The 27,512-nt window shown below is 40.2% G+C and overlaps 2 protein-coding genes across 5 annotated transcripts in view; both read right to left on the bottom strand.

Annotated features, from left to right (window-relative positions):
* Positions 1-7,313, bottom strand: part of CLPTM1L (CLPTM1 like) — a 28,997-nt gene extending 21,684 nt beyond the window's left edge. For both annotated transcript variants that reach the window (XM_082317010.1, XM_082317011.1), the window contains exons 1-5: positions 7,101-7,313; positions 6,303-6,403; positions 4,120-4,309; positions 3,125-3,267; positions 1,062-1,140 (exon numbers count right to left, since the gene is read on the bottom strand). In XM_082317010.1, the coding sequence (XP_082173136.1) occupies positions 1,062-1,140; positions 3,125-3,267; positions 4,120-4,309; positions 6,303-6,403; positions 7,101-7,277 (690 nt within the window). In that variant the 5' untranslated portion in view covers positions 7,278-7,313. The remainder of the gene's footprint in view (positions 1-1,061; positions 1,141-3,124; positions 3,268-4,119; positions 4,310-6,302; positions 6,404-7,100) is intronic.
* A 3,666-nt stretch (positions 7,314-10,979) lies between these two features.
* The window catches only part of LPCAT1 (lysophosphatidylcholine acyltransferase 1), a 67,456-nt gene continuing 50,923 nt past the window's right edge, over positions 10,980-27,512 (bottom strand). For all 3 annotated transcript variants that reach the window (XM_082314442.1, XM_082314444.1, XM_082314443.1), the window contains 4 exons: positions 26,534-26,687; positions 25,474-25,572; positions 22,453-22,591; positions 10,980-19,232 (listed from right to left, as the gene is read on the bottom strand). In XM_082314442.1, the coding sequence (XP_082170568.1) occupies positions 19,048-19,232; positions 22,453-22,591; positions 25,474-25,572; positions 26,534-26,687 (577 nt within the window). In that variant the 3' untranslated portion in view covers positions 10,980-19,047. The remainder of the gene's footprint in view (positions 19,233-22,452; positions 22,592-25,473; positions 25,573-26,533; positions 26,688-27,512) is intronic.

Genomic DNA, 27,512 nt, shown 5'->3' with positions numbered 1-27,512 from the left:
CCAGGCATACTGATTTAACAGTTTTGAGACATTCCCCAAGACTTTTGTTCTCAGTAACTCTGATCGCTAAATTCCAGCCAGTGCAATTGAAAAGAACTTCAGGGCTTAACTAAGAGCTGCCAAGATGAACATGGTTTAGATGCAGGGGACTGCCATGTGTAACTTGTAGTAAAAGAACTGAATGATTTCCCACAAGAGAAGAGTTGAGCAAAAACTGAATACAGAAAATTCTATTTAAATGTATAAAAAAACACCTTTTTTTTGTTTAACTGCAGGGGCGACTGAACACTAGAACAGGTTGCCCAGAGAGGCTATGGCATCTCCATCCTTGGATATATCCAAAACCCAACTGGAAAAGGTCCCGAGCAACTTGCTCTAGGTGACCCTGCTCTGAGCAGGGGCGTTGGACTAGCAGTCTCCAGAAATCTCATCCGATTTCATCCTTCTGTAATTCCATTACTGAAGTTTCTAAGTTCTGATTTGTTTGAGTGCACAAAATCATTGGATGTACTGCAACACCAAGCTTTCAGGTGCTCAAGTTACTCTAACATGATAGAGAGCACCACCAGAAAATTTAATCATGAGTGAATTTTTTGGAGATAGAATAGCTACTGACTTATCTCAGTGTAGCTCCAAGTATCAGCTGTGTTCAGTATGCTCATTTCCCTAGAAGATATCAGAAGCCGCTCTGGGATGCTAACACAACTCCTTCAGCTTAGGGAGTCAAATTGCTCATGAGACTGCTCCCACCACAGCTGGTGCTGCAGCGATGTCCTCCATATCCACCCAAAAGGCAGAAGCAATGGAATCCAAATATCTTCTGGTGGAATAGAAGGGAGGGCTTGGCAGACACTTCTGCCAGAGGGAGTCTCAAAACCCAGATCCAGCCTCTGCAGTTACCACAGTTGACCACATTAAGTTAAACAGTCATTGATAGAGTCCTGTTGTGAATTTATACTTTTTCATTACAGCAAACAACCTATGACAAAATCTTAATTAAAACAACATGGAAGATTACTGTTAAAACTGTTAAATGTAATTAAAGGTATTCTATTACTCACCATCAAATCTTTCACTCTGTTGCTTAGCTGATCAATAAATAATATTGGAAGGTAATGCACTGTCTTCCCCAACTGAACCCTAGGATGTTTAAACATGGATTTTATGACTGTAGTGATCTAAAAAGAAAACTACTTTTATTCAAATTAGCACTCATTCATCACTTTCAGATCTACCCATGTAGATATTTCCCACCATCTTTTCAGGCACATTTTCTTTTAACACACAGCAAGGAAGAAGCCACTAGCCTAGAGTCTTTCACTGAGAGATGTCTGTATAAAAAATTAGGCATGTCTTATTTCTCCTTTTAGTTTGTTTTTACTTTTTGGTAGAAAGACTGAATAAGAAAAAAGAAAAAGGACAAATGAAATTGGTTGTGATGATGCTGAAGCTGTTACATGACCAAGGGTAGAGGAAATTAAAAAAGTTTATTGAGGAGAAACGTGCCAAAGTTTACTACTATATATTTGCATCCTTTGTCTCAAGTATCCCTCTCCTACCACAACAATGAGAACTGTCCACCATCTCCCCGACTCCTCTGCACCCCCAATGACATCTATCAGGTCAGCAACAGCGCGTGCTCTAGCTAGCATGGGACTATGAACATGATGGCTGGTATGCACACAGGAAGGCCAGTACTCCTGGGGAGAGTGCACAAGGAGCAGAAATCTTCTCTGCCTTCTCCTCAACAGAAGCTCTCGTTTGGATTGCTCTACCACATCACCAACCTGCATGAAACCAATAGAAACTTCCCAGCCTTTGAGCCCTCTACAAAATTGATCACGGGAAAGTTATTTAGCAAATTATGACCTATACGCAGTTGCGTTACCAGAATCTTAGAAAAGCATTTAGGCTAATACCCTGAGAGACAAATTCTTAAAGTTCTTCACTAGAAAGGCAGTTATCTACATACATTGTGATGTTCTCGGTAAAAGCCTATGGAACTAGCACAACGGACCTTTTTAAAGCCTGAAAGTTGAATTTTAGTTGTTCATAAAAGAAAGAAGTCTCTATGTGTGCTAAGAAAGACTGCATACTAAATATGCAATGGGCAATACTAATATAGAAAAGTACTAAATCGAGGCTCCGAAATACTGCTTCGTTATTTAACTGAAGAGGTTTAGGTTTTTATATAATAACTACAATCAAAGCTACCGTTAGTGGAATTGGAGTAAGCTATTTCATATCCAAACTATTTCCTGTATAATGCAATGAGAAAACAGCACTGATGCGTATCTAAACACGACCAGAAAAAACATCCTCGTTCATCAACCCCAGTCCAACTCCTTCTTGTTATGGGCCTATCTTACGAGTTACTAAGTTTACCTATTCTGGCTGGGAAGCTACCCCAGAACCCCAGGGTCTGCTGATTAAGCAACTACTTCTGGATTTAACAGGATACTTGTAGAAAAAGGCATCAACATACAGCAGCACAAGCCAATACAGCACTATTTATATGGTTAACACTGGAAGTAATTTAAGCAAGCTGTGAACAGAAGCTACTGCCTGCATTTAGTGGCCTAAAAACCTATCCCTGCTTTTTAGTATTTTCTTGAGAAAATGACATAATGTAGGAACACACGTCGTCAAAGTTAAATAAAGCCGATCATAGAGGGAGAAAAAAGATGTCACAGGAGACCAACTGTGCTTCTTCAGCACTTGCAGTTTGTACAGATAATTTGCTGATGAAGGATAACTAGAAAGGTCAAGGGACAGTAATTGCTTTAAAGGCCAGAAGTATGATTTGAGAACAAGGGGGTATGAAGTCTGCTGTAGCATTTTTCTTGTGTCTTTGTAGTTCTCCTTAGTCTTACTATGATAACTCCATACGAAAAAGTATTCTAAACTGTGAGCTGCCCAGGAACAAGATATCTTCAATAAGGTTTTCTAGTACATAATATCTTACTAATTGTCACTACTGAAAGGCAAGCGTTGAGAGTATCTATTCGTGTCTCCTCAGCGCCAATTTAAACATAAAATACTAAGGGAGGCCAGGGAGGATTTTTGAAGAAATGTGCAGTAAGTTCATAATAACAAATCTAGCAAAATTAAGTTATCGACTTACATCTTCATGTAACGGTGAACATCAGCAGGGAGGGATGATCCATCAAACACAAAATCTTCCACCATGACATTTAAGGTTAATCTTGACCTCCAGTGAGAGACAGGTTCATCTAGAGCATTCGTCTGTTTTTCTGCTTCAATTTGCTTTAAAAATACAATAAACATACATACTGTTAAACAATACAGAATTTTGAATAGGATAATACTCTAACTCACAGAAACTATGAAGTCATTAACTATATCACAAAACAGAAGCCCACTAAGAAACACTTTACCTTAATTTTGACCAGATCAAGTATTTTGCTCAAATATGGCAGAACGGATTGTAAAGGCCCACCATAATGTGACACTGAAAAGCTTCAGTGCCCATTCATAGCCTTGTTCATTAAGAATGAATATTCAGCTAATTAATCTTAATGCCTTAGGCATGTGGATACTAGTCAGAAAAAGTCACTTTGAAATAAGGACTGTAAAGTAATCAGATATTACTTCAAACCAATCAAAAGGATGTGGATATCAACCACATTAATTTGCGGGAGTAAAAAGATCAGACTCTTTGTTTTGAACTTCTGAGCTTCCAAATGCTGTCTAAAGCAGTGCTGAAACTGAGTACGACCTTAGCTTTCAGTACATGCTTATCCCCAGGGCATTCTACTTGCTTTTCTTTGGATGAACACCATCTGTTCTGACTTTTAGTGCTGGATGCTAGCCTCAACTCATTTTTAACTTTATTCTGACAGGATTTAGAAACAGCACTGCTGGCTACAGGTATATTTCAGGTTCCAAAGAATAACAGAGTGAAATTCTCAAGCTCCACTTAATATGAGGCGCAACAGCTATTCACAAGTATTTCATTAAATAACACTACATTTTTCCGCGCGGTGAGTCATCATAGCATTTGTCAAAGGATGTGATCTTATTCTCTTGAATTGAAGTGGAAAGTATGAACATCCTAAAGGAAAAGAAGCAATTTGACATTGGTCATTCACCACCTACCTGTGTGGCTGATTCTCCAGTGAGTAAATTAATCTCTTCTGGTTTAGGGACCATGTATGTGGTCAGAGGGCTCACTATATGCACCTGCTTACCGTCATGCCAAGGCAAAATGCCAGCATGATGAAGAAATATATATGCGTATAATGTGCCATTATTTCGGGTTTTCTTTGGTACAGAGACATTCACTGTCCTAAAATACAAAGCAAATACATTATGAGATGACATAAGACATGCTGAAGTATTTAGCTATTCCCTATAGGGATCACTGAAGATGTTCTGGAAGCAAGCAAAAAAAGGTTGGGGACATAAAAAAAAAAAAAAAAAAAAAAAAAAAAAAAGAAGAGACATTTGGGTTGCCTGGCACACAACAATTAGTTCTGGCTAATATGCCCTAATGAGCCATGGCTAGATGGGATCAATTTATATACTCCAGTATGTATCACAATATTTGCATTTCCAAAGCTTTACTATTATCTTAAGATACTTTAATCTTTCTCCAATTCATATTTTATTACCCTAGATAACACAGGACTGCATCATCAGTTTCTTGTTTTCCCCTGCCAATAGGTCATAGGGCCAAAATTATCACAGCACTTGTAGAAAACAGCCTTCCGTGTGCTGAATATGTGTCACAGATTGTATACATGATACAAAGTTTAAAAAGAAAATCACAAAGTTTTGCCAAGCACTTTGCATTAATAAAACATCTTCTCAGCCATGGCATGGCAAGCACAGAACTCTAGACAGGAGCCCCAAACTTGTCACTCCCCTTGTGCTAGCCAAGAAATCATCCTACTTGCAACCTTGCATAATGCCTCCTCTATTCCTGTAAATTTGCTCAGGTTACTTTGCTCTGAATACTTTCGATGGCTTAGCAGATTCTACCAGTAAAACAATTCTTATATTTTCAGGTCTGTCAGAGATGAAGCTTAATATGACCTAAACTGCAGATCAACGTGTTCTTTAATTATAGAAAACAAAGAATGTGAAAGAACCTGGGAGACTGCAACAACAGAGTCAAGAATAAGGTGACTATTTTAAACAAACAAAAAAAAAGCTAGGGAGCAAATATGAAGCACAAACAAGTAGTTCTAATCATTTTAATTGTATAGACACATACGTAAAGTGCAGTGTTACACTCAGAAATTTGTCTAAGGGCACAATCTTACTCCGTCTTAGCACCAACGTGCCTTCACAAGATCTCGAAACCCTAAACTACCAGAAAAAGAAGGTTTACTTTTACAATTATTAGCACTGAAACAGTTACAGAAAAGCATGTTACTAAAACACATGTAAAGAAAACACGGTTTGACTTCCAAGTTCTATTCCAGGTCTGAAGCCATGGCTATTAAGAACAAAACATCATGTACCTAGGAGACTGGTGACACGTTATGAGAGAAAAGTCTGAAGCATTTCCAGGCACTTTGACTTAGATTTTCACAATGAAAAGTCATTTTTAGTATTATAAGCAAAGCACGCTTTGTAAAACATTTGTCTATATGGCTGAAAACAGTACGCTGATCCAAACCAACCAATACTTAAGTTTAGCATGTCATATGCACGTTACTGATCTAGCAGAGCTAGTAAGATGAACGTTTAGACTGGAATCTGAATATGAAGATAGACAATGCAGGACAGCATTCAAGATTTGTAAAATCTGTAGGAGAGAAACAAGCATTTCTGTATTTACTAGTATAGCTTTGTTTTGCAAGCTTTGTTTCTTCCAGCTACGAGATGATTTTCAACGTAAGAAAAGTTTGTCTAAGAGCCTATTCCTCAGTGCCAGGTGAACTTAGCACTCCATTTCCATCAAGACAGACACTTTACCAATGTTTAATTCACGAAATATTCTAGGAACCTTTACATAAAGGGAAAAATACTGTTTTTATTAACAGCAGCACTTTGTCCTCAACTCTAAGGCTGAAATCCAACTAACATTTTCCTGCCTTAACATAAAAAACATGGTTATTGCGTTATGAAAACAAGTGTGAACTGAATAGCCTGTACAGCATGCAGAAATAACTTTAACCCCAAAACAAAGAATGCAAGAACAACTACTATACTCTTTTGACGCAACTATCACAAACAGTCTACACTGCTTCGTGCATACTTCCATACATGTAACTACTAGTTAGGATACACACTCCAGAATTAAACGAAGAACTCGTAGTTCAGATACCTACCTTTCAAATTTGGACTCAATATCAAAATCCTCCACATTCAAAACCAGATCTATATTACTCTCAGCACCAATGTTGGACCGTGTGGTAGTATACACGCTTAACTGGAATCAAAACACAGCACAGAGAAATCAGAGTACAGAAATATCAAATTCACGCACCAGTACGCTTAGGGTACCGATCTGTGTTTCAGCTTCACTAATCTCCCCCGTCACACGATGGTTACACACAGTGGGAAAGAAAACAATGTTCTCAGAAAAAAAAAAAAAAAAAAAAGCCTAAAGCCGCTTCCCGCTATCCCTTCCCTCCTTTTGGGGGCAGGAACACCGCGGAAGGCAGCGGCTCAGCAGGCCTCGACAGGATGACCTCTTCTTGAAGTCGGAGATTCCGAAGAGGCCGAGGCGCTCCTCCAGCCCGGCTGCTCCCTCCGGCGCCCGTGCCAACAGACCGACGGAATCCAAAACGACACCGCGCTGTCGCCCCCGCCGCGGGCAGCCCCCGGGAGGGCGGGAGGCCCGCGGGAGCCCCCGCCGTGCCCCGCCGGTCTCCGCTCAGCACCGCGGGGAGGGGGGCAAGGAGGGCGCTGCCCCCCCGGGCGTGACGGCGGCCCTCAGCCCAGCCGGCGCGGCGCTTCCCGCCCCCGGGCTGGCACCACCGCCCCCGCCTCCGGCCCGGAGGGGCCCGTTCCGCGGGCGCTTCGCTGAGGGGCCCAGGGCCGAAGCGGGCCACCGGTGCCACCGCAGGCCGGCCGCTCGCCGCCGCCCGCCCGCTCCCAGCGGCTGGCCGCTGCGCCCCGCTCACCTGCAGCTTGGGCCTCCGCGCCAGGTAGGGCCAGACGCACCCCGCCGCGCCGCCGCCCCCCGCCGCCGCCGGGCAGGGCCGCGTGTAGACGATGCCGTACATCACCCAGCACGTGTGCGCCACGTAGACGGCGAACACCCCCACCACCAGGCTGGTGAACGAGCTGCGGCTCAGCATGGCGGCGGCCGCCCCCCCCAGCCCCGCTCGGGATCAGCCCGGCCGCCGCGGGCCGCCCCGCCGCCGCCGCTCGCGCATCCCCCACGCAGCCAACCACCCCGCCCCGCCCGTTCTGCCGTCACTTCCGGCGGGCGGAGGAAGCGCCGCCCCGCCGCCTAGCAACCGGTTACGGGAGGCGCTCGGCCCGGTGACGGCTTGGCCCCTGGCGTGACATCAGGGGGGCGGCGCCCGCCGCCGCCAGGGGGCGCTGAGGGAGGGGCGTCTGCCCGTCGAGGCCAGGAGGGGGCAGCGGGGGGGCTCCGGTCCGCGTCGTGTTCTGGGCGCCGAAGCGTGGGGTGGTAAAGGGGGAGCGGGGGATCCTGTGCGGCCGTGAGCCCCTACCCCCCCCCCCCCCCCCGCAGCCGGCTCCCAGAGGAGGGCAGCAGAGACACAAACAAGTAATAGTAATAGAAAAAGTCAGCAGTCGCGTAAGAAATCACCTTCGGTGGACAGACTGAGGGGCAGCGCAATATGATAAAAACGAGCTAGGGAAAGGAAGGGAGCACCAGGCGCAAACCCAGCAGAGGGGAGGGAGCGGCGTCCCCCCAGGCCGCCGGTCGCACCGGGCTCTCGCAGGCCCCAGCGGCCGGGCGCTGCCCCTCAAGGGAGCCGCGAAGGCTCTTCCAGGCCCCGCGCCCGGAGGGGAAAAGGAGCGTTTCGTGTGGTCCTCACCTGTCCGCTCACCTGGCGTCGGCCAGGAGAAGGCGGTGACGGGGGCACGTACCGCAAGCACGCCTCGGCCGAGAGCTTGGGGCAGAAAAGTGGCAAGCATGCGGTAAGAGATGGCTGCCGCGGCAGCTCAGGCGCACCGGGGAGCTTGCCTGCGAGGCAGGCGAGCGGGGAAACGGGCACACGGGCAGGTGCAGGGCTGGAAATACCACCGGGGAAGGTGAAGGCGGGTATCTTCTTTAAGAGAAGAAAGCGGTGGAGAGTAATAGGAGAGAAAGGTGGGAAGACGAGGGTGGGGAGGGAGAAGAGGGCACGGTGTGAGGGCTCGCAGCTCACGCTGCTCCCTTAGCCGATCACGTCACCTGAAAAGACGCCGAAACGAGAGCAGCGAGGAAGGGCTGGCTGCGGATTCAGGCCCGCCGGCTCCCTGTTGAAGCCAGCACCGCAGCGGCAGGAGCAGCGGAGGGGGGCCCTGCCGCTGCACAGGAGCAAGGTCGGGGCTATAACCTGTCGCCTCTGGCAGGCCTCACGCTACCCTGGCAAGAAGCAGGGAAAAACAGGGTTAAAACCAGATGGTGTCAGGTAGGGGAATCTTTACCCTTGGAAGAAAGAAATCTTGCATGCATTTTGTGCATTTACACATCTGTAATATTTCATTAATAATGTAAATCACTTCCATTTTGTAATGAATAAGCGTTTGTGAAAGTGTACCGCATTCTGATAGCATCCTCTGGCATTAGTTAAAACATGTTCTAGTGTAACCTACTTTCATAAGTATAGAGCAAATAAGTTATTTGCATTTTAGAGCAAAAGAAAGGAAGAATATATTTAAGCAGAAAAACGTTCAGGTTTTAAAGCTTTTCTTTATAAGAAAGCATTCCACATTGCTGCAGGACCAGTAGGACTTCACTGAAAGAAAGAAATAGATTAAATTTTGTTTTGGGCAAATACAGTATTCTATCTTTTTTCTTACACAGAATGAAATTATACGCATTTGTTATCACGTACAGATGTCTATTCTTTCACACAAACCACTGCATGACTAACCTGACTTGGGCCAAAGAAGGTACTCAAAATCTGCATCCACCCCATAACTTGAAATTAGAAACCAACATTAAGAAAAACATTAACAAGTCTTCCCTTGAAATCTTCGTATCATGATGAACGTATGTCATTTCTCCGGTAAACTTTCCCAGTGTTTCACTTGTATTCTTAAAAATGTTCATATTAATGGTTCAGCTTATATCCATGGGACATCATTATGCCTTTTTCCACCCTCCATTATGAATTTCTCATGTATGTAGGTATCTGGAGTGTTGGATCATTTCTTGTCTGTCTCCTGGATAAATAAAAGTAGCCAGAGCTACTTCAGGCCAATTCAGACAGACTTGTTCTCCAGACTTCTGGAGCCTCTTTTTCTGAATCTTTTTTGATCTTTTGATATTTTTCTTTAAGCACAGAAAACAGAACTGGGGCCAATATCCTTGTCATCCTTAGGGGAAACAAAACAAAACAAAAAACCAATAACCAAACCAAAACCCACACACCCTTACAAAAAAACCCGAACACTCCAAACCCAAACAAAAAACCCTTAAAACCCTGTAATTTCATATTCCCAGTTGTCAGGTAAACAAGCACTGTTCCCCTACACACACTGCCACAGAGAACATACATCAACAAACTGCACCTAAACATATATGGACCCAGTCTTATTCACAATTATGATTTGTATCCTTCCCCTTATTGTAAATCTTGTTGTTTATAAAAACCTTAAATCTAAAAACAAAATAAAACAAAAACACCCAAAACCCAAAAAACCCACAGGAAACCAAACATATTTTGTTTCATTTTTAATTTGGCTTCACGCTGAAAATTCAATTTACAAGCCATTCATAAGGAAAATGTCCAGTTGGGCAGAATGAGCCATGATTGTATACTGCACATCAACACTTGTAGCGCATCATGTAGTTCCCTTTTAGTGAATCATCATACGACTTTTACAGTATAGTTTAAGTGTCTACATCATTTGGCTCAGTTCATCACACGCTATAGTCCATTTCAACCTATCAGACAACTAACAAGAAAAGAATGCTCAAATTGAGGTATTTCCTTTAAGAATTGACTGATCACTGGTATTCAGAGGTAATGTTAAATCATATAGTTTTAAACATTGAAAAATGTACAAAACCAAGTTCATTTTTAAAAAATATTATCCTTAGTCCTCCATGCATGTTAATAAAAAATATAAAAATCAAATTTGTAGCACTGAAGCTATACTTTTCGTTCTGCAAAAGTATTTCCACAATTGGAACCACAAGCTACAGTCATCTTTAGTACACTACTTGTTTTTGCTTTTCAGTTATGAAGTATAGTCAGTTCAGTGCAAAGGTAATAAGTCTATGTACACATACCATAGGGGCCATAGGAGGGACATTTACAGCAGAAAATATGCATTCAGATTATTATTATCCAGTAGCACTATATATTGTTACAGATTTACGCTGCATATCCAAGGGCTAGTACAACAAAAAGCTTGCAGCCAATACGCGTCTTTAAACACACCGGCTCTGCTTGAGCAGCCTTGAAGTCAACAGAAGTTGCACCACTGATGGAACAAGCACATAACACCTTGCGAGTGAGTTCCTACAGAACAGCTTCCTGCTCTGTCAGCACAGGTTTGCAACAAAAAGCATCCTCTTCGTGGCAGTGCCTAACTTGGATTCAGTAGCAGTAAGAGAAAATTCCAAAATTCGATCATGTAAAAGGTTAACTTTTTTGCTTTTGCATTTAAATTCTCAAGTGTGTTCAAAAACATGGCAATTTTTTTTTTCCAAAATATATAAATTATATCCTCAATGCAAGTTTAACAATAATTCAGGAAATCAAAAACATTTTTTTTTCTGAATTATTTCTCAGCTTGTTGATAACTCAATTTTAGTCTTCCAAAAAGATGAACTAGTACCTGCAATCAATTAGAAATGTATTGCACACCTGGAGAGATGCTGGGAATTACAAAAAGGTTTAGAAAGTGGTCCCATTGAACAGATGCCAAATACTTTCAGCACAATGCCGCAACACTGAAGTTGTATAGTACATAATACAAGGTTAGCAGATGCTTAGTCTTGGTCCTCCTCCAGGAAACAAAAATCTATCACTTCTAAAGAAATTTACTTCTAACATTACTGGTTTACAGAGAGCTCTTAATACCCTTAGAGCAATTGGAGAAAGCAATATAAACAAATCACCAAACACAACCAACCATATAGACAAGCAGCTGCAACGGTTTCGCTTTTTGTCTGAGTATATACAATTGCTAAGGAGAGATGTTCAACTTAAGGAATTCTAATCCACATATTTAAAAATACAATTTCATTTTTAGATGTTTACTTAAAAACTGCTTTTGTAGTCTGGAAAGTACGCACTGGCTAACCTAAACCTCCCTTCTGAAATAAGAAATATTTTGCTTGAACTTCACTATAAAAGAAAACATAGGGCAAAAATAGATACTTAGGGCATACAAGATCTTTACAAGTTTATTTCTTCAGCATTTAAAATACAAAAGTGTCTTCATGCTAGATAGTGAATAAAAGACATGTATTTGGGTTTTCCCCATATACATTCATAGACTTCAAAATAACCTATTATCAGATGAATTTCATTTCCAGTACCATGGTAGGATGAAAAGTGTCTGAGCTTCAGCCTTCTTCCGTATCCATGAGGAGACTTTGTTTGCAATCACATTTCTAGATGCTGCATTCAGAACTTGGAAGTAAACAGGCACACACTGAAAGTGACATAGTGAGTCGGAAGTCAATCCAATTTAAGGTTTCATAGTACTATATTTCTAAATTTAATTTCTTACTGTTCATAGGAACAAGGAGAATCTCATAAGCTCTTTCAGACCTGCTGTCACCTGGACACACCTGCAACGGTTCAAGCGTGGGACAAGAAAAAGCCATCCTTTACCCTGACGGCAGGCGCAAGCTGAAGCAGCACCCGGTCCCTTCACTTTGGGTGGCATTACCAGAACGTGACTTTAATATTCACCTGCTGCTTACGGCTCAGGAAGAAAAGTCCATGAATGTCACATAAGCTTAAGAGGCAGCGAGCTCTCCCTCAGGCTGCAACACACCCACAAAGAACAGACAGCGCAAGCAAGAGCAGGAGATACAGAAAACTGAGTTCACCGGCCCAAGAGGCAGAAAAGACCCTTCCGTACTGTGGGAAAAGGCCAGCGGCACAGCGAAAGCTTTGCTGCCACGCTCGCCTTGATGGGCTTTTCTACTTGCTGGTTCAGGACCAGAAGTTCAGCCTGATTTTTCTCCAACTGACTCTTTGGCTCAGAACTGGCACTCTCAAGTAACACCCCACTCATAATATCAAAATAATATTTTTATATTATTATTAAAATTACAAGAGTCATTATGCCTTTTCTCTTGTTTCTAACATTTTTTGGTCAAAGAACTGAAGCTTAATGCTACATCCACAGGTTATCATACAGCACCTTTTTTGCGATCCCTAAGCTAACCTCAGATAAGCTGGGATGTTCATATGGCCCTGTGCAATTTAGCTCAGAATAAAGCAGCATGACTACTATGTTGGTAAAAAAACCCCAATGAATAAGTCAATTAACAGGAATAACTTGGGTGAAATCTGTGCTAAGGTGATTCTACCATTTTCATTCCCAGAGACTGATCATTTGAAAACTGCAAATACGTCTTTTATCGGTTACAGATGGCCTCCTGAAGTGAGCCTGCACAGGAGTACTCTGCTCTGCCACTTTGCTAAAGAAAATGGAATAAGCAGGTGCTGCCATCACACAACTAGTGGAATTATTTTGCCTAAGCAAGCCTGCAAGACAATCTAGGCAGTGTCAATTGCTGCAAAAAGGTCTCGGCGTATTTGACAGAACCATAACCCCTTATTTTATAAGCCTCTTAAATCCTCTGCTCTCTTGGTATCACCCACTTGAGTTTAATCCCATTACACATGATAAAGCACGTCGTACCATCTGGGGGAAAAGCAGCTGTTTTCTACAAAACAAATCATTCCACCACTCGTAAAAGACAAAATAATATCTTGAAATAAACCTGAAAGGTTTCCTAGGGAAAGAAACCTGATAACGGAGATGCAGGCAATATTCACAGATGCAAGTCCAGGCACATCTAATGGATGATCTCTTTGCTGCTGCATTCTCTCAGTAGTTTTACCTCAGGATTACATAATTTAGGCCCATTTTGATGACAACGTGTTGGTGACTAACGTGTATACCCAGTTCACTGCCTTGGCTATAGCACAGAATGACTGTGTTTGTTCCTCAGGTGGTGCTGGAAGATTTTACCCGTAAGGAGGTCTGACAAGGTTCCTGTCACGGTTTGAATACTTTTTTCCAGTCTTCATAGGAAAAAGGCCAGGAGAGCAGATGAAACCTCACCGGCTGTGCTGCCGGTGACCAGGACATTACTTGGATACACAATGCTGCAGTACCTTCAAGAAATCCTCCTCTGACCAAAGAACAGCTGGCTTAACTTCTACCCAGCTGGGACTGCAAAATTACCTGAACGACAAACTTAGTCTTCCCGCTCATTTGTGAAACAGATCTTGTGATTTTGCTGGACTGTTTAATTATTAATTTAATTAATAATTATCAATGGCACTGATTACAAACTCTTACTTTCCATTTTGAACTGTTGGACCTACTCTTCCTCCTTTTTTCTAAAGGATCTAGCCATATTAGTTAGGTAATTGAAGTTTTCCAAATTAGCTGAAGTTCAAATACCTAAAAAGTAACAAACCATCTGAAGTAGTTGGTTCACAGGGAACTTCTGTGCTCCAATATGAGTGTAGGAGCAGAACTTAAATTTTGCTAATGTAAAACTCTTGGTCAACATATTTCTAGTTTCTTAATGCTAGGATACTCATGAAAGTGCTGCTAGAAAAAAAGCAGAGGCTTCACATTAAGCAAAACGCAACATTTTAGAAAGTCTTATATCCCACACTGACCTAAAGGAATATTGATCCGACTTGGTGAGAGGCTTTATCAGATTTTTTTTTTTGTTTTGTTTTGCATCCTAGTTCAGTTCCATAATATATGCAAAGCTGTGCTTATATAGTTTTTCTGAGATCATCGGATCTACAGCATGTGGTGCTCAAAGAATACAAGTTGCAGAACTTGAGTCTTTTTTTTTTTTTTTAAATGAGAATACCATTTTTGAAGGAGCAGAATATGACTAAAACAGTTAACACTAAAAGCTGTACTTACCACATGACAGTATAACATAGGAAAAATAAGTTAATGGCAATACCAAAGATGGCCTTGTAAGGGAACTCATAAATGAATAAAAATACAACTGCTTTAGAAAAATTTATCAAGCTATGCAAATGTTAAAGTGCAACAATCCCTCTTCCAGAAAAATGTTTACTACATATTATGAATAAAAACATATTCCAACCAGCCTAATGCTTAAACTAGCTAACAAACCTATTCAGTTTGCATGAAAACATTAATAAACAGCTATGTACAAAACTTGACTATTTACTGCCGGCAGCTTTGCCACTGAAGAGGTTGCATCACTTCCTCACCGCACACGTGTCTCCTTTTCAGCCTTTGTGACCTAAGGATTTATACTTTCAAAGTGGGATTAGCAAACACACGCACAAGCCTGGCTGCTTTTTATCATAGTAAGGTTATTCTAGCCGCAATAAATGCATTGAAACATATAGTGTAATTCATTGGTATAAAATTAAGTGTACAACTTAATCTCTCCATAAGGCTTACAAATTGCCTATAATGCCTTTTAAGTGTTATCTGCTTACAGCAGCGGACTCCTGTGAAATATGTACTAGCACTTGCCTTACTGTGGTAGAGACAGTGTTTTAAACATGCTTCGCACCTCCTAAACATTTGCTTGGGTTTAGTGGGGTTTTATTATGTTTGAAGAAATATAAATGAAGCAAACAAAAAAAAAGAAAAAGACACTTTTTAGATATGTTGGATTCTGTGATTTTCTGTGTTACTGTAAATAGATTCAAAATACAGAGTATACTTGTTCAACCATATCAGAATAGCAAAGCTTTGGCTGGGCCTCTCATACAATGTATAAAAATACAGTCTGATGCAAGAGCTCTACTGGCAAGGGATGGCAGTATTACATAAAAGCTGTAAAATGCTCATCAGGAATGTCAAATGCCTTCACACCCTTACAATTTTTTGTGTAAGGATCATTTATTAAGTTAAATAGTTGCAAAGAACGGAAGCAATTTCTTCATATGTCTCCCTGTAAATTTAGGGGCTCTTGGTATCACCAGTTAAAATAAAACAACGCGTTTGTAAAATCTGTAATATTTTAATTGAAGGCATTTACATGTCAGTGTTTGGTGAAGGGGAAAGGGAGTTTTCAATTCTACCCTGACATTGCAGCAAGCCACTGAAACTTGACTGTCACAACCCAGCTGTTCCACAGTTGGGTGCCTTTTAAAAAGGCTGCTTATGTGGGACTACGGCAACAGTTCAGCAGTCGGAGTTTGATAGACAAGTTGTAATGAACGCTGCTGCAGTAACGCAGTGTGTTACAGGTCTCGGACCTCAATAAAGTCCCGAGTTTACCACCCTACAGTAACATGGCCGTTCTGTTACTACGAGGCAGTCTAATATTACAGCCTTATATCCTACAGATGCTAAAATCACCCGAATTGCAATCATTAATCTCAGCTTTTGTGACATGATCTAACGACATTAATCTCAGCTTTTGTGACATGATCTAACAATATTTCCATGCAGGCTGATCAGGACTTCACCTTATGATTCATCCTATTATGTCTCCATCTCGTTCAACAATCTCACAAACATTACAAAATCTAAGTGGCTTTGGTTTTGTGGTGGGTTTTTTTGTTTGTTTGTTTTTTTGTTTGTTTGTTTTGTTTTTTTGTTTTTGTTTTTGTTTTTTTAAATGGTTGCTTCCACCAAGAGTACTTGCTCACCAAGCACACAGTGCTGGTCACTGGCCCTCTTCGGCAGCAGCTCTGGACCGAACTGACGCGCGCGTCTTTCAGTGCCTCTTCACCACGCAACGTGGCATTTGTTTCAGGGCCTGTCTATCGTAGGCTGCAGCACCCTTCAACCCGAACACTCTGCACAGCTTAGTTGCACACAAATGCAGTTATTGCACTTGCCACAATTAGAAAACAACTCCCTCGCCAAAATAAATATGAAACCAAATGAACCCTTTTGTTTTCGGAAGGCAGATCCCCACGTTACCTACACCATACATGCAAATTAGGCACACGCACAGTTCACCAACTTCAATCAGCTTGCTTTGTTCTTTCAGGGATGCGTACAGAGTATCTCTTCCTCTGGAGCTTCTCTCACCCCAAAGCTGTCCATGGGATACTAAGCTTACCTTTTTCTTCTTTTCAGACACGTGTCTCGGGGAACTCTTATCTCCTCCCCTGCACTCTGAAATTCTCAAATTCCCAAGCTCACACACAAAGCAAAAGATAAAGATCTTACACAGCCAGCTTGAGCCACGTGCCATAAAAAGTCTTGCAGAGAGGATGTGATACGCCCAGACTACAGTTCATGTGCCTTGCCTTACGTATCGACTAAAATACGTACTGTGTAATCACAGAAAGTAGGCCTCAGGAGGTATCCCTACGACCCTGGGGCATGATCAACAAAATCAATTGTCTCTCAGTTTCAAAACCTCCAGTGAAAGAAGGCTCCTCACCCCACCTGGAATGACCCATGCTCCTTAGCTAACTAGGTGTACTGTACAGAAATTTTCCTAATGCTTAACTTGCCTTTTAAATGAATAGCCTGTGTCTACCATCAACGTGGAGAAAAGACTGTTCCTATCTTCTCTATAACAACTTTTTCAATATTTGAAGATTGTTTTCACATCTTCCTTCAGTCTCCTTATTGGATTACAGAACACTCTTGATCTCTTTTTTGAGTACTTTCTGTCCTCCAGACTCTATCCAGCTACTCCCCGTCTTTCTCAGGTGCCCCAACATGAACGGGTACTTCAGGTAAGGCCTTATCACACCTTGGTAACACAGAAATACCACCACACTTCTCACAGGCTACACTGTTGATGCATCCCACTATGATGAGTATCTTTTCTGCAGCAATGAGTTAACGGTACTCAGTTTGTCATACTCTATACCATCCCTGCCCCAAGATGTTCTATGCAGCAATACCCACTCCCTCCTGTTTGTGCAGCTGACTATTCCGACCTAAATGTAGTTCCTCACATGCCTTATTTTTCCAAGGCATTTCTCCTATTTTTCATGATCAGTTTTAATTCAAATCTTGTCTGCCAGTCTGCTGCAGCCCTGTCAGCTTGCCATGTATTACCTAGATAAATCAAAAATGTAATTATTACTCCAAATGAGGACCTACCTTCACACACCCCACAGAAAGCATAATTTCTTACATTTTATTCCCCATACTCTTCCTATTAAAGCCAGTTTCAGTTTGGAGACTTGCCACATACAGTTAGGGATTTCTAAGGACATATTCCAACAACCTAATGAGCTTTAAAATACCTCCTGCTATAAAAAAATAATAATAAAAACATTTGGTATCAACAGATTTCCTTCTGCTAAAATTCCTCCCTTTCAAATCTAGTTTTAAATTACTCTAACATGGAAGATTCAAATCTCAACAGAAGTTTTCCAATCAAAAAACCATCATATTTTAGTGCAGCCCTACAAAATTAGTCACAGAAATTATCTGAAAGGTTTTGTTTGTTTGTAAGTAGAGTTGCCATTAGAGTTATTTTGTGACAGAGTCCTCCTTCCTACTCATTTAGGCTTTTGTCACATTTCCTAATCAGTGAAGCTCTGTAGTTTTATAACACTTTAAATTTTTCTCTAAGACCTCCATTGGTAATTAAGGCATCTGGCTTTACAAAAGGAAAGATAAGAAATGTTACTAATACAAGTGTTTTAGGTTGTGTTTTGTTTGTTTTTGTTCGTTTTTTTTTTTTTTTTTTTTTTAAACAGTTCTAAACTATTTTAAGCTTCATATACGTTATATGCAGTATATGTAATGTTGCTATAGAGATTTAACTAGTGTTTCTTCAGGATATTCTGCAACTTGTTGCTGGATTGGCCTCTGAAATAACTGCAACCTTTCCAAACTCGTGCTAATACAACCAAGTTTTCATAGTGTGTTCAGTGCTAAGTTAACTGTATATACAGGCTTGCCACAAAAGAAACCTGTGATTCCTGATGAATCTAGATTAAATACAATTGTGTAAACGTCTCCCATTTAAATGTTGGGTGGACATGATTTAAACTGATTATAAGAGAAAAGCACAAACAGTTTTGTCACGTATTTGCAAACAGTATGTGGCATGTCAGTTTGGAAAAAATTCACGTTTAATTGCATCCGGAAGATTACAGTAGAAAAGTGTTGGGGTGAGGGATAAGGAGCCTTTCCTTTTCATTCTACCATGGAATAGACTGAAAAAGAAACAATTCTGTCATTCAACAATAAAAAGTAATCCTTAGCAAGTTTTTGCATTATTGTTTCCAAACTGTTCACTGAAACCAGAACAAAGGGCCAAAATGTGCTTGCCTTGTTCAAGAGAATAATCCCACTGAAATCACCAAGACTGACTATGCAAATATGGACAGCAAAGTTTGGCCCCAAATAAACATCCCCATAACTAGGGAAAACACTAATCACCAAAGTGCACTTAACACCATAGTAGCTACAGTTTCTTTATACATGCACAGTTTGTGCGACACTTTGTACATGAAAATCTAGCCAATGGAATATAAATAAGTGTGCCGCTTCCTTTTAAATATGAACACTAATAATGAAGCACATTCACATTTTTGCCTTTCAAAGACCTTTTTGAAAAAAATAAAAACACCTTCCTCAAAGTAATCTGGAACATGTTGTTAAATATAGCACATATGATTCAAAGAACAGTATTAAGGTAGAAGAACTTTCACACACAAAACCGGTATTTGCTGTATAGTTGGAGTGACTTATGAAAATTCCAAGAAAAGACAATCCTCTCACCAGGAGAGGAAGGTAACAGTTGTAGTGTTAATTCAGTTTCTTCTGCAGGGGCTTGTTTTTATCTTCAGCGTTTTCAGGGCTGAAGTCAGTACAGATACCATTAGGGGCAGAAAGAGATGAAGTCTCCAAGCCACTCTCAGCTCCCATCTGATCAGCATAGAGATAGTCTTCTGCAAAGTGTGGGTGCAATTCAGCAAATCTGTAGAAGTCATCTAAAAAAAAATTTGTTGTTACACAGAATCAGCTCTTTGAAACAGAAGGACACTAAATTTGAATACTTACACATATATAATCACATGATCACTTGGGAGGAAAATAGCAGCAGTTAACATAATGCTATCCCCACAGCTTGTTTTAGCTTCTCAGCAGAAGTTTACCACATCCCCAGAGCCGAGATGCTGCAAAGAGTTATCTAAGCCCTTTTAAAACACTTCAGACCAGAGCTTAGCTTGTATGGTGAAAGGGTAAACAGGCTCAGATTTGCATTAAAATGCATGAGGAGCACCACATGCCCTAACTTAGCATCTCACTGTTCACTGGGGGAAGGGCAGAAGCCCTCCAGCTGAGGAACAATGAACAGCAAGAGTAGTAATTTCTTAAAAATCTGGGAAGTCTTTTGCAAACATGCCCTTTAATGCTTTGCACTTATAATTCTCATCAACCTAACAGCAGCTGTCATTGCTGCCTTCCGCTTTCCAGATTTCAGCATTTCAAAACTCCTAATATTTTAGAGCATAATATTGTGAGAAGATAAATAATTTGTAAAACAACTGATTTTAATGTTGGCTGCTAGGAAGACAATAAAAAGAGCAAGATTAGTTCCCGGGGGAGCAGGGAATCCTTAACATCAAGAAGTTATATTTTGTGTTAAAAATCTGGCATTAAAGCCTTGTCACAATTTGCCCACATGGCTGTTTATTCAGACATGATTTGAACGTAAGATACTGTACAGGATCCAGGTCATAAGAAGCTATTCTTATAATGTACACTGGCACTGGAAGAAGCTGGATGCGAACATTATCATCACTAACTCAAGTCACCTACAGTGTACCACACACAGCCCACTCAAATCCACTGTCTTATCCCAGAAGAGCTCACGATCAGACAATGCTGTGAGTTCCCTGGCGTGCAGCGCGGCTAACACCTGAAGTAGCCTTTCAGAGGAGTGGAGCCCAGTTCCTCCTGGTACAACTGGGCTGGTGTGGAAGAAGGGAACTACCACAGCTTTCCCTCTCCGCCATCCTTCTCTGTTTGAGACGGTGTGTTTTTCTCAGCATTGCAAAGGGCAAGGGAATGTTGTTTGTCTCACAGGGGCACTGAAGTTGTAGGTCAGCCCGGCCTCTGAACTATTGCAAAGGGACAGGTGAGGAGAATGCAATAAACAACTTCATCCTTCTGCAAACAAAAAAGTGGGTATCCTATATCTGCAGTTTGTATGGATCTCAAGTATTTTGGACCCTGTAACTTCAACAAAAGCGGATGAAGTTCAGGTCATGAAAACCAACACTATCATCTATGTTGGAAAACCTGTATGTACAACTGGCTGATTGATCATGTCACTGATAAAGTCTTGGGGGGGGGGGGGGGGAATCTTAAAGTTTTGATTTCTCAGAACTTGCCTGGACAATGCCTTCAGAAAAGGTGTAGTTTGCAAATTTTCCACCTCTCCTTTCTCAGTATTTAAGTGCAACAAATTGAGTATGTGGAAGGTTGCACATATTCTCAGGAAAGGCAAGAGATTGAATATTTATGGCAAGAACTTTCAATATAGAAATGCAATACCATAAGTGTATTTTCATCTTCTAATTCTCTACCACAATAAACTGGACATTTATTCTTACTATTAAGTGTTCAGATATGTTATAATTTCAGTCCAAAGTTTATATTCTAAAATGAGCACTTCTCTCAGGAAAAGATCCAAGCAAAGTTTCAAAGAAGTGATGTAAATACCATCCTACTTTGTGTAGCCTCACAAAAGACTACTCTTGACTGCAGGAAATAAAATAGTGAAAATGAGAGCTAAGCACTTCAGTGGCCACTGCTATGGCTCAGTGGTCCAGATTTTCTTGTGATGGGAACATACCGTGACCACTCAGGGGTGAAGTGCAGATTTAAACACAACTAAGTACTATTAAAGATGGATATTAAAATACGAATTCTTTGGTAACTCACATGAACTGTTCTGAGTTCACTTGTACACCATTTCAAATTTAGCTATTCTCAAACAATGAAGTATGCCAAAATTAGAGTTCTGCTAAGCTTACCAGCTTAGATTCAGTGCTGGTATTTTTTAAGCTGGGTGGTGGTGGGGGTCCTGTCAGAAATGTTGAGTCACCACCCAAATGAGTTAGGAGACAACAAGGAGCAACAGAGATAGGCAGGAAAAAGTCAATAATGTCAAATGGACATGGAAATACTGGGGACATGACAGGTGAGAGGTACAGAAAGGAAAGGGGTAGTACAGCAGGAATCAAGGAGGCAAGACATAGCAGTCAGGGAAAAATGGGAGGGCAGTGGCAATGATTCTCATTCCAATAACTCTAAAATAGTTCTGTGGTTGAAGCTTTACATGCATATTGTACAACTGAAACGTAGGAATTACTAGTGTAGAAATGGTGAGTTACTAACACCGATGTCTTAATTTCTAAGATCTTTACAAATCAAATACATACTAATTATCCTGAAGGAAAACCACTAAAACAGGGCATATCATAAGCACTTCTACTGGAGATACGCAATATATTGGCTATCAACAACTCCGATCATACTTAAATGATACAACTAAATTTAGAACCTTACTGCATAAAAGATGAAGAACCTGAAGTAACACACAAAGTACTTTGATTCTCAGCATAATCTATTCACCCAGATCTCACAGTTTTTCAAATGCAACTTTCTCGCCTCCATATCACCTGCATTACAGACTACATATTGAGCAGCCTAGTTAATACCCCCTCATTTCCACCCCCCACACACTCGTGACTTATTTTCAAACAGGCTGAGAAATTATTATAGGAGTAGAAAGTCTTATACCCCCCTACATTCTGGGAGGACAGAAATAGTGGGGAACAGATACAAGAGACAAAACAAAAGGACAGAGCTAAGATAGGTTTCTTAAAAATACATATTCACAAAAATACATGGAAGTCACAGAACAGAATATGCTGAGAGAGCTAATCCAGCTATTGCCTGACTTAACGTGGAAGGGAAAACCTCTGAAAACATGTAAACATGACATTTGATATTAAAGGTGAAACTCCATTTTTTTTTTTAAATGTAAATTTACTTTGTCTGCAGTGCTTTTATTATTAAAGTCAACAAGCCAACTAAAAAAGGTAAAGTTTAATAAAAATATAACTGGTTTGGTATATCTACATGAGTTCAGACAACTTTGACATTTTGTGACAGTTCAGAACCACTTCAAATACTTACCATATGTAATCTCTCCTTTTTCTTCTTCATCTACAGCTCTAAAAAGATGCGTAACATTAATCTGTGACACACCCATGGCAGTCTTCAGAATATGAGCTAAATCCTCTTCTGTTATAGTTCCATTTTCTGACTGGTACAGCTATGAATCAAGACAGCAAGGTAAATCATTGCAAAGCTGAATGCTAACTCCTATAAACAGCACCACACTAAGTTGTTATGCAAAATTAAAATTTGGTATTGGAAATTCTAGTCACTCTCAGATTGATGTGATCTAAGGATTTCTGATTAGTTTTGGTAAAAGATAGCATTGATTATTAGTTCACCTGTGTAGGCTTAGAAAGTAAAGCTTGCTATATTCACAAAAACACCCTATGTTTATGTGCCTAACCACTTGAATTTCAGTGATATTCAGAGACAAGACTGTTTAACACTAACATGTTTTGCAGATACGTAACTCAGGATAACTTTTAGTCCATTGAGCTACGTGTCCAAACTTCAAGAGAGTCTGTGGAATCAGGAGATATATTTAGGTCAGCCTAAAGCAGTTACTGTTTTGACTTGGTCAGATGTAAAACTCAAGATTTCCTGTGACCAAAATCCAACTGATTCGACAGCCAGTTTGCATAAAATGCCTACATCTAAATGGCGTTGTATTAATTGCTCATAGTCTCATTCTATGTTTGTATACGTACAGTGTTTTCCCCTGAAAAAGGACCTGAGTATTTCAAAACATCTGTAACAAATACAGCTTCATTAAACTTTCTAAAGTCAGTCAGTTTGCCTGTGCAATGGAAATTGAGACAGAAGAGTTTTCAAAACATTTTTGTCTCATTTTCAAGCATGATAACACTGCAAATATTGAACCATGTAAAAAATGCTATTTTGAAGGCTTCCTTTTAGTTTCTCTACATCATTGAGAAGATGGGAACTGATGAGCTTGAACAAAACAGGCATAAGGATGTGTTTTTCACACAAGCAGACAGCACACCTCAATGGAATAAAAAAAGTCAGTGGAATAAAAAAAAATTGAAGTTCTCTGGAAGACAACATTCATGCTCAAATCAGGAATCTTGCCTTTTCCTCCCTAGCACCTAACCTGCACATCGTTTCACAAGGAGTAGGGGCAAGGACAAGACACTTGTTTAATAAAACCTGCTATATTTTCACAGATCAAGTAGTCAGAAGGTGATACTTGAGGTAAGGTTCACAAGCATCATATTGGCAAGATTTACAACACCCTTTGGTTTCCTTAGCAATTAGGAAGGGAGGATGTAGCACTTACACTGGAATGCTGCTCTTAAGCTTGATTGCCATAATCCCCCCTTCTCTTTTAATTTTCCACCACTTTAGAACTCTGGTGGCTCAGTAACTCCTATTTTTCAAGTTCTTCAGCTATATACTAAACAATTCCACTTTGAAAACTTGCTCAGCTACATAAAATGTTGCACTTTATCCCTGAAAACAAATGACAGAGCACTTTGCAAAAAGTAGTACATGGCAGAGGACAGCACCTGTTCAAAGTCACACATTCATGAACTGGCTAGATCCTTCAATGGCTCCCAATAAGCTGTGTGAATATCTTACTGTACACAAACCCAGGACAGGGGAGAAGAAAGGATTTAAAAAAAAAAAAAAAAAAAAAGGTTCTTTTTTTTTTTTTTTTCTAGAATACTGTGAGCAAAACTTCCTGAGCTCGAGACCTTTTTTAACCCTTCCAATCATCACTAGCAGGATAAAATGAGCCATACCTGCTTCCCCTTGCTGAGCGCTTCCCCTTCTTAATACATGCATAGAACTTCTTTGCAGTTCTCCAGTTAACTTTATATTTTGCAATTAACCAAGGAACTCAAAATTACGTATTATGACTTGAAGAATAGAGCAGATAGTGAAGGGCAGAATTTTTCTGAGAAACAGTTCTATTAACTTAAATTTAGGTGCTTCCAAAAAGAAGATAACCGCCCAATCTGAGCTTTTCTTCCTCTAAAATGGTAGAAGCATATTGCACATTATGCATCACGACAGCTAAATTTCACTGAAATGCTACCTAAAAGCCACCTTCAAGTTTACTTTAAGCTTGTTCTTTTTAGTATGAAGACACAGAGCTGACCAAACAGCACCTGACCATTTTTCTGTGCCATTATATAGATCAAATGGAATAAGTCAGGGCAGAGACCTGTCTGCTTTCCCCTCAGAAATAGCAGTAATAGCAGCTATTAGAGGCAGATTTCCCCCAATATTTGTAGGAACTAAATATTTTTGTTCCTTCCTCCTTTGTCAAATTGGTTTGATACTGGCCAAAGAGTAAGAATGATAGATGTGAACACTAAATACGAACAACAGTGAAGAACCTGAAAACAACTACTAAGAGATTAATTAAAAAGTAATAAATCAAGGTGTCAGACAAACCCACTGGAATGGCAAACTAATATTAAAGTATTGCTGCTGTCACTTTCCCCAAAAGCCTGCATTAACCATCTATGCTGATGCTACCACAAACCACTGAGGCTAGAACAAGATCAGGAGCACTTCTGGGAAGCATAAAGTCTGGGCAGAGACTGCAGGACCAACACAGAAACACGGTAAGACTAAGAGGGAAAAAAATCTTTTCAAGGAGATAAATGGGGGTAAAAAAAAAATTAATCTCTATTAACATGTAGGAGAAGTTTTTAAATATTAACCTGAAAAATAAGATTTGATTGAAACATATAAAAGTAGTAAGCACACCTCATTAGCCTTTAGTTTAGAGGAATCAATACAAAGGACTTCAGGTTTGAGACTTAATGGCTGAAAGGGATTCTACTAGAGTTCCACAGAGAACAATTTCAAACTGCAAACTTCCATAATTTTACACAACTTAAACTTGCAGTGCATTCCCTCTGAACATGACCTCTTAATCTAACTTTCCATTAATGTTATTAAGTATTAGAAGGGCATGTGAAACAAGCTTCTGTTAAGTCTAGTGGCAGGATTAATAATTTCTAAAAATAAGTAAACTACGTAGAGGATGAAAATGCTGCTTACCTGAAATGCCAACTGAATTGTTTCCAGAGTTTTGGATGGCTTACAGACAACTGACAGAGCAATGACAAATTCCCGAATGTCAATTACGCCATCTTCATTCTGTGAAGGAAAACCTCACCTCAAAATACTGCAATTTGTCTGAGGATTTCATAAATAACTAACAGTTGCTAAAGATGCAGAATATTCAGAAAGATCATTACATATGCCACTGCAAAAAAAGTCTCACTGAAATGAATTACATCAGGGCAAGAACTTGGGTCATCAAAGCTCAGCAGGCCCTTTTCAGAGTCTCAGTCAGAAGTCATAATTCAAAGATTCTTGGAAGACAGTGCTGCTACTGTCACCCTTCATTTCCATTATTTAAGATTTTTACATTAAACCATCTGAATTACCGGGTTGAAATTAAAATTGGAGAACCAGAGGGCAAAGTAGCCTAATTTAAGCCCTGAATCCATGACATCTGTTCTTTGGTCTAAGAGAGAACACTGTGGACATATCCACTTCCTGGTCCAAACAGCACCTCATCCAAAGACAATTGTCATTTCCCCATTCTGACCGATTCCCAGAGGAATGAAAAACCGGCTCATTTGCCAAGTTTCTAGGTCCTTCAGGTTTCAGGCATCCTAAAAGAACAAGTGATTTATTTACAAGTAAGTGAAATATCAGCTAATAGGCATTGCATTCAGTTGCAACAAGCAGCAGCAGAGGTTTAGCCTGAATCCATCTTTCTTCCTCTTCATATTTTGAAAAGAGAAAGAAAATAAGAAAGAGAAAGAAATAAGGGAGAAAATAAGAAAATAAGAAATAAGAAAAGAGAAAGAAAATAAGTTTTGTCCAACTGATACTCCTTTTAACTTCTACCTGAATGAATGCTTTATTTAGTTGATGATAGGTGCTCTTACTTTGCTGAAAGGGAAACGCAGTAGGCAAATACTGTGGAAGTGCTCAAAAGCACTTAGCACTGGCCCAAATCAGACCTCAGTGAATTCAACTGGAACAGAATTAGGCTAAAGCGGAGTTTGCCAAAAGTAGTAAAATTTTTAAACATGATGTTTCTTACCTCATCAAAAAGTGCAAACATACTTTCTAATGTGTGAGAAACTGGAAATTCCAAGTATGCTGAAAATTCTTTAAGATCAACCTTTTCTTTTTTCATTTTCATGGCACTTGCAGCATATTTATCAAGATCATCTTCAAGTGTTTCTGGCTTCAGCCTAGAAAGCATATTATTTTTTCACATATCAAAAATAAACCCAGTTTTAACAATACAAATTTCAATATACCAAATGAAGCAATAGATGATAATGGTGTAAAACATTACAAGATCTGGAATCAGAATTACTAAGCAACTTTATTATAAAATAATGTATTCCTGTAATTAAGGCTCCCATTGGTTCTTGAACTGTATTAGAAATTACTGCAAGGGCGTAGGAACCCTGGTCATAAACTTGTGTCCTTTACTCTATCTTGATTATAAACCGTATGTGTAAGCAGTTCAACATGAACAAGAAACACAGTCTAGTACTAGCTAATAGATATCAGGCATGGAGCACCAGGTGGGATTTAGGTCACCTGAATATGGCTGTATTGTAGGACAGTAGCATAAACCAATTACGTTTCCAAATTTACTAATGTCACTGAACAGGAAAGACCTGGTGCATCTTGCCTAAAAGAAATCAGGGATTACATAATAGCGATTATACTGTTAATCCCGTTTGTCAGTCCTCATTTTCCACAGTCAGTCTGAAGTTGGACACCATTACGAGGTGACCCAAACTTATAGTAGTTAATACAGCTACGGAAATTCCCTTAGTCCTTCCAATTGCAAAACCAGATTTTGACTGATGAATGAACAGCTTTGTATTTATACAGATATCTATTGCATGGTGGTTGTTTATTTTTTGCGAAGTCGAGCTTCCTGTTTTCGCTTTGCAAAAAAAAAAAATCTTACTATGAATATAATAAGTGGTGCTGCAGATACGTGGGAAAAAGTAAATTCTCTCCCTAATACAACATCAACCAGATCTCGATCAGTAGGT

The sequence above is a fragment of the Platalea leucorodia genome, assembly GCF_965183815.1.
Source record: "Platalea leucorodia genome assembly, chromosome: 1".
Classification (NCBI taxonomy): domain Eukaryota; kingdom Metazoa; phylum Chordata; class Aves; order Pelecaniformes; family Threskiornithidae; genus Platalea; species Platalea leucorodia.
This window is presented reverse-complemented; position numbering and strand designations above follow the sequence as displayed.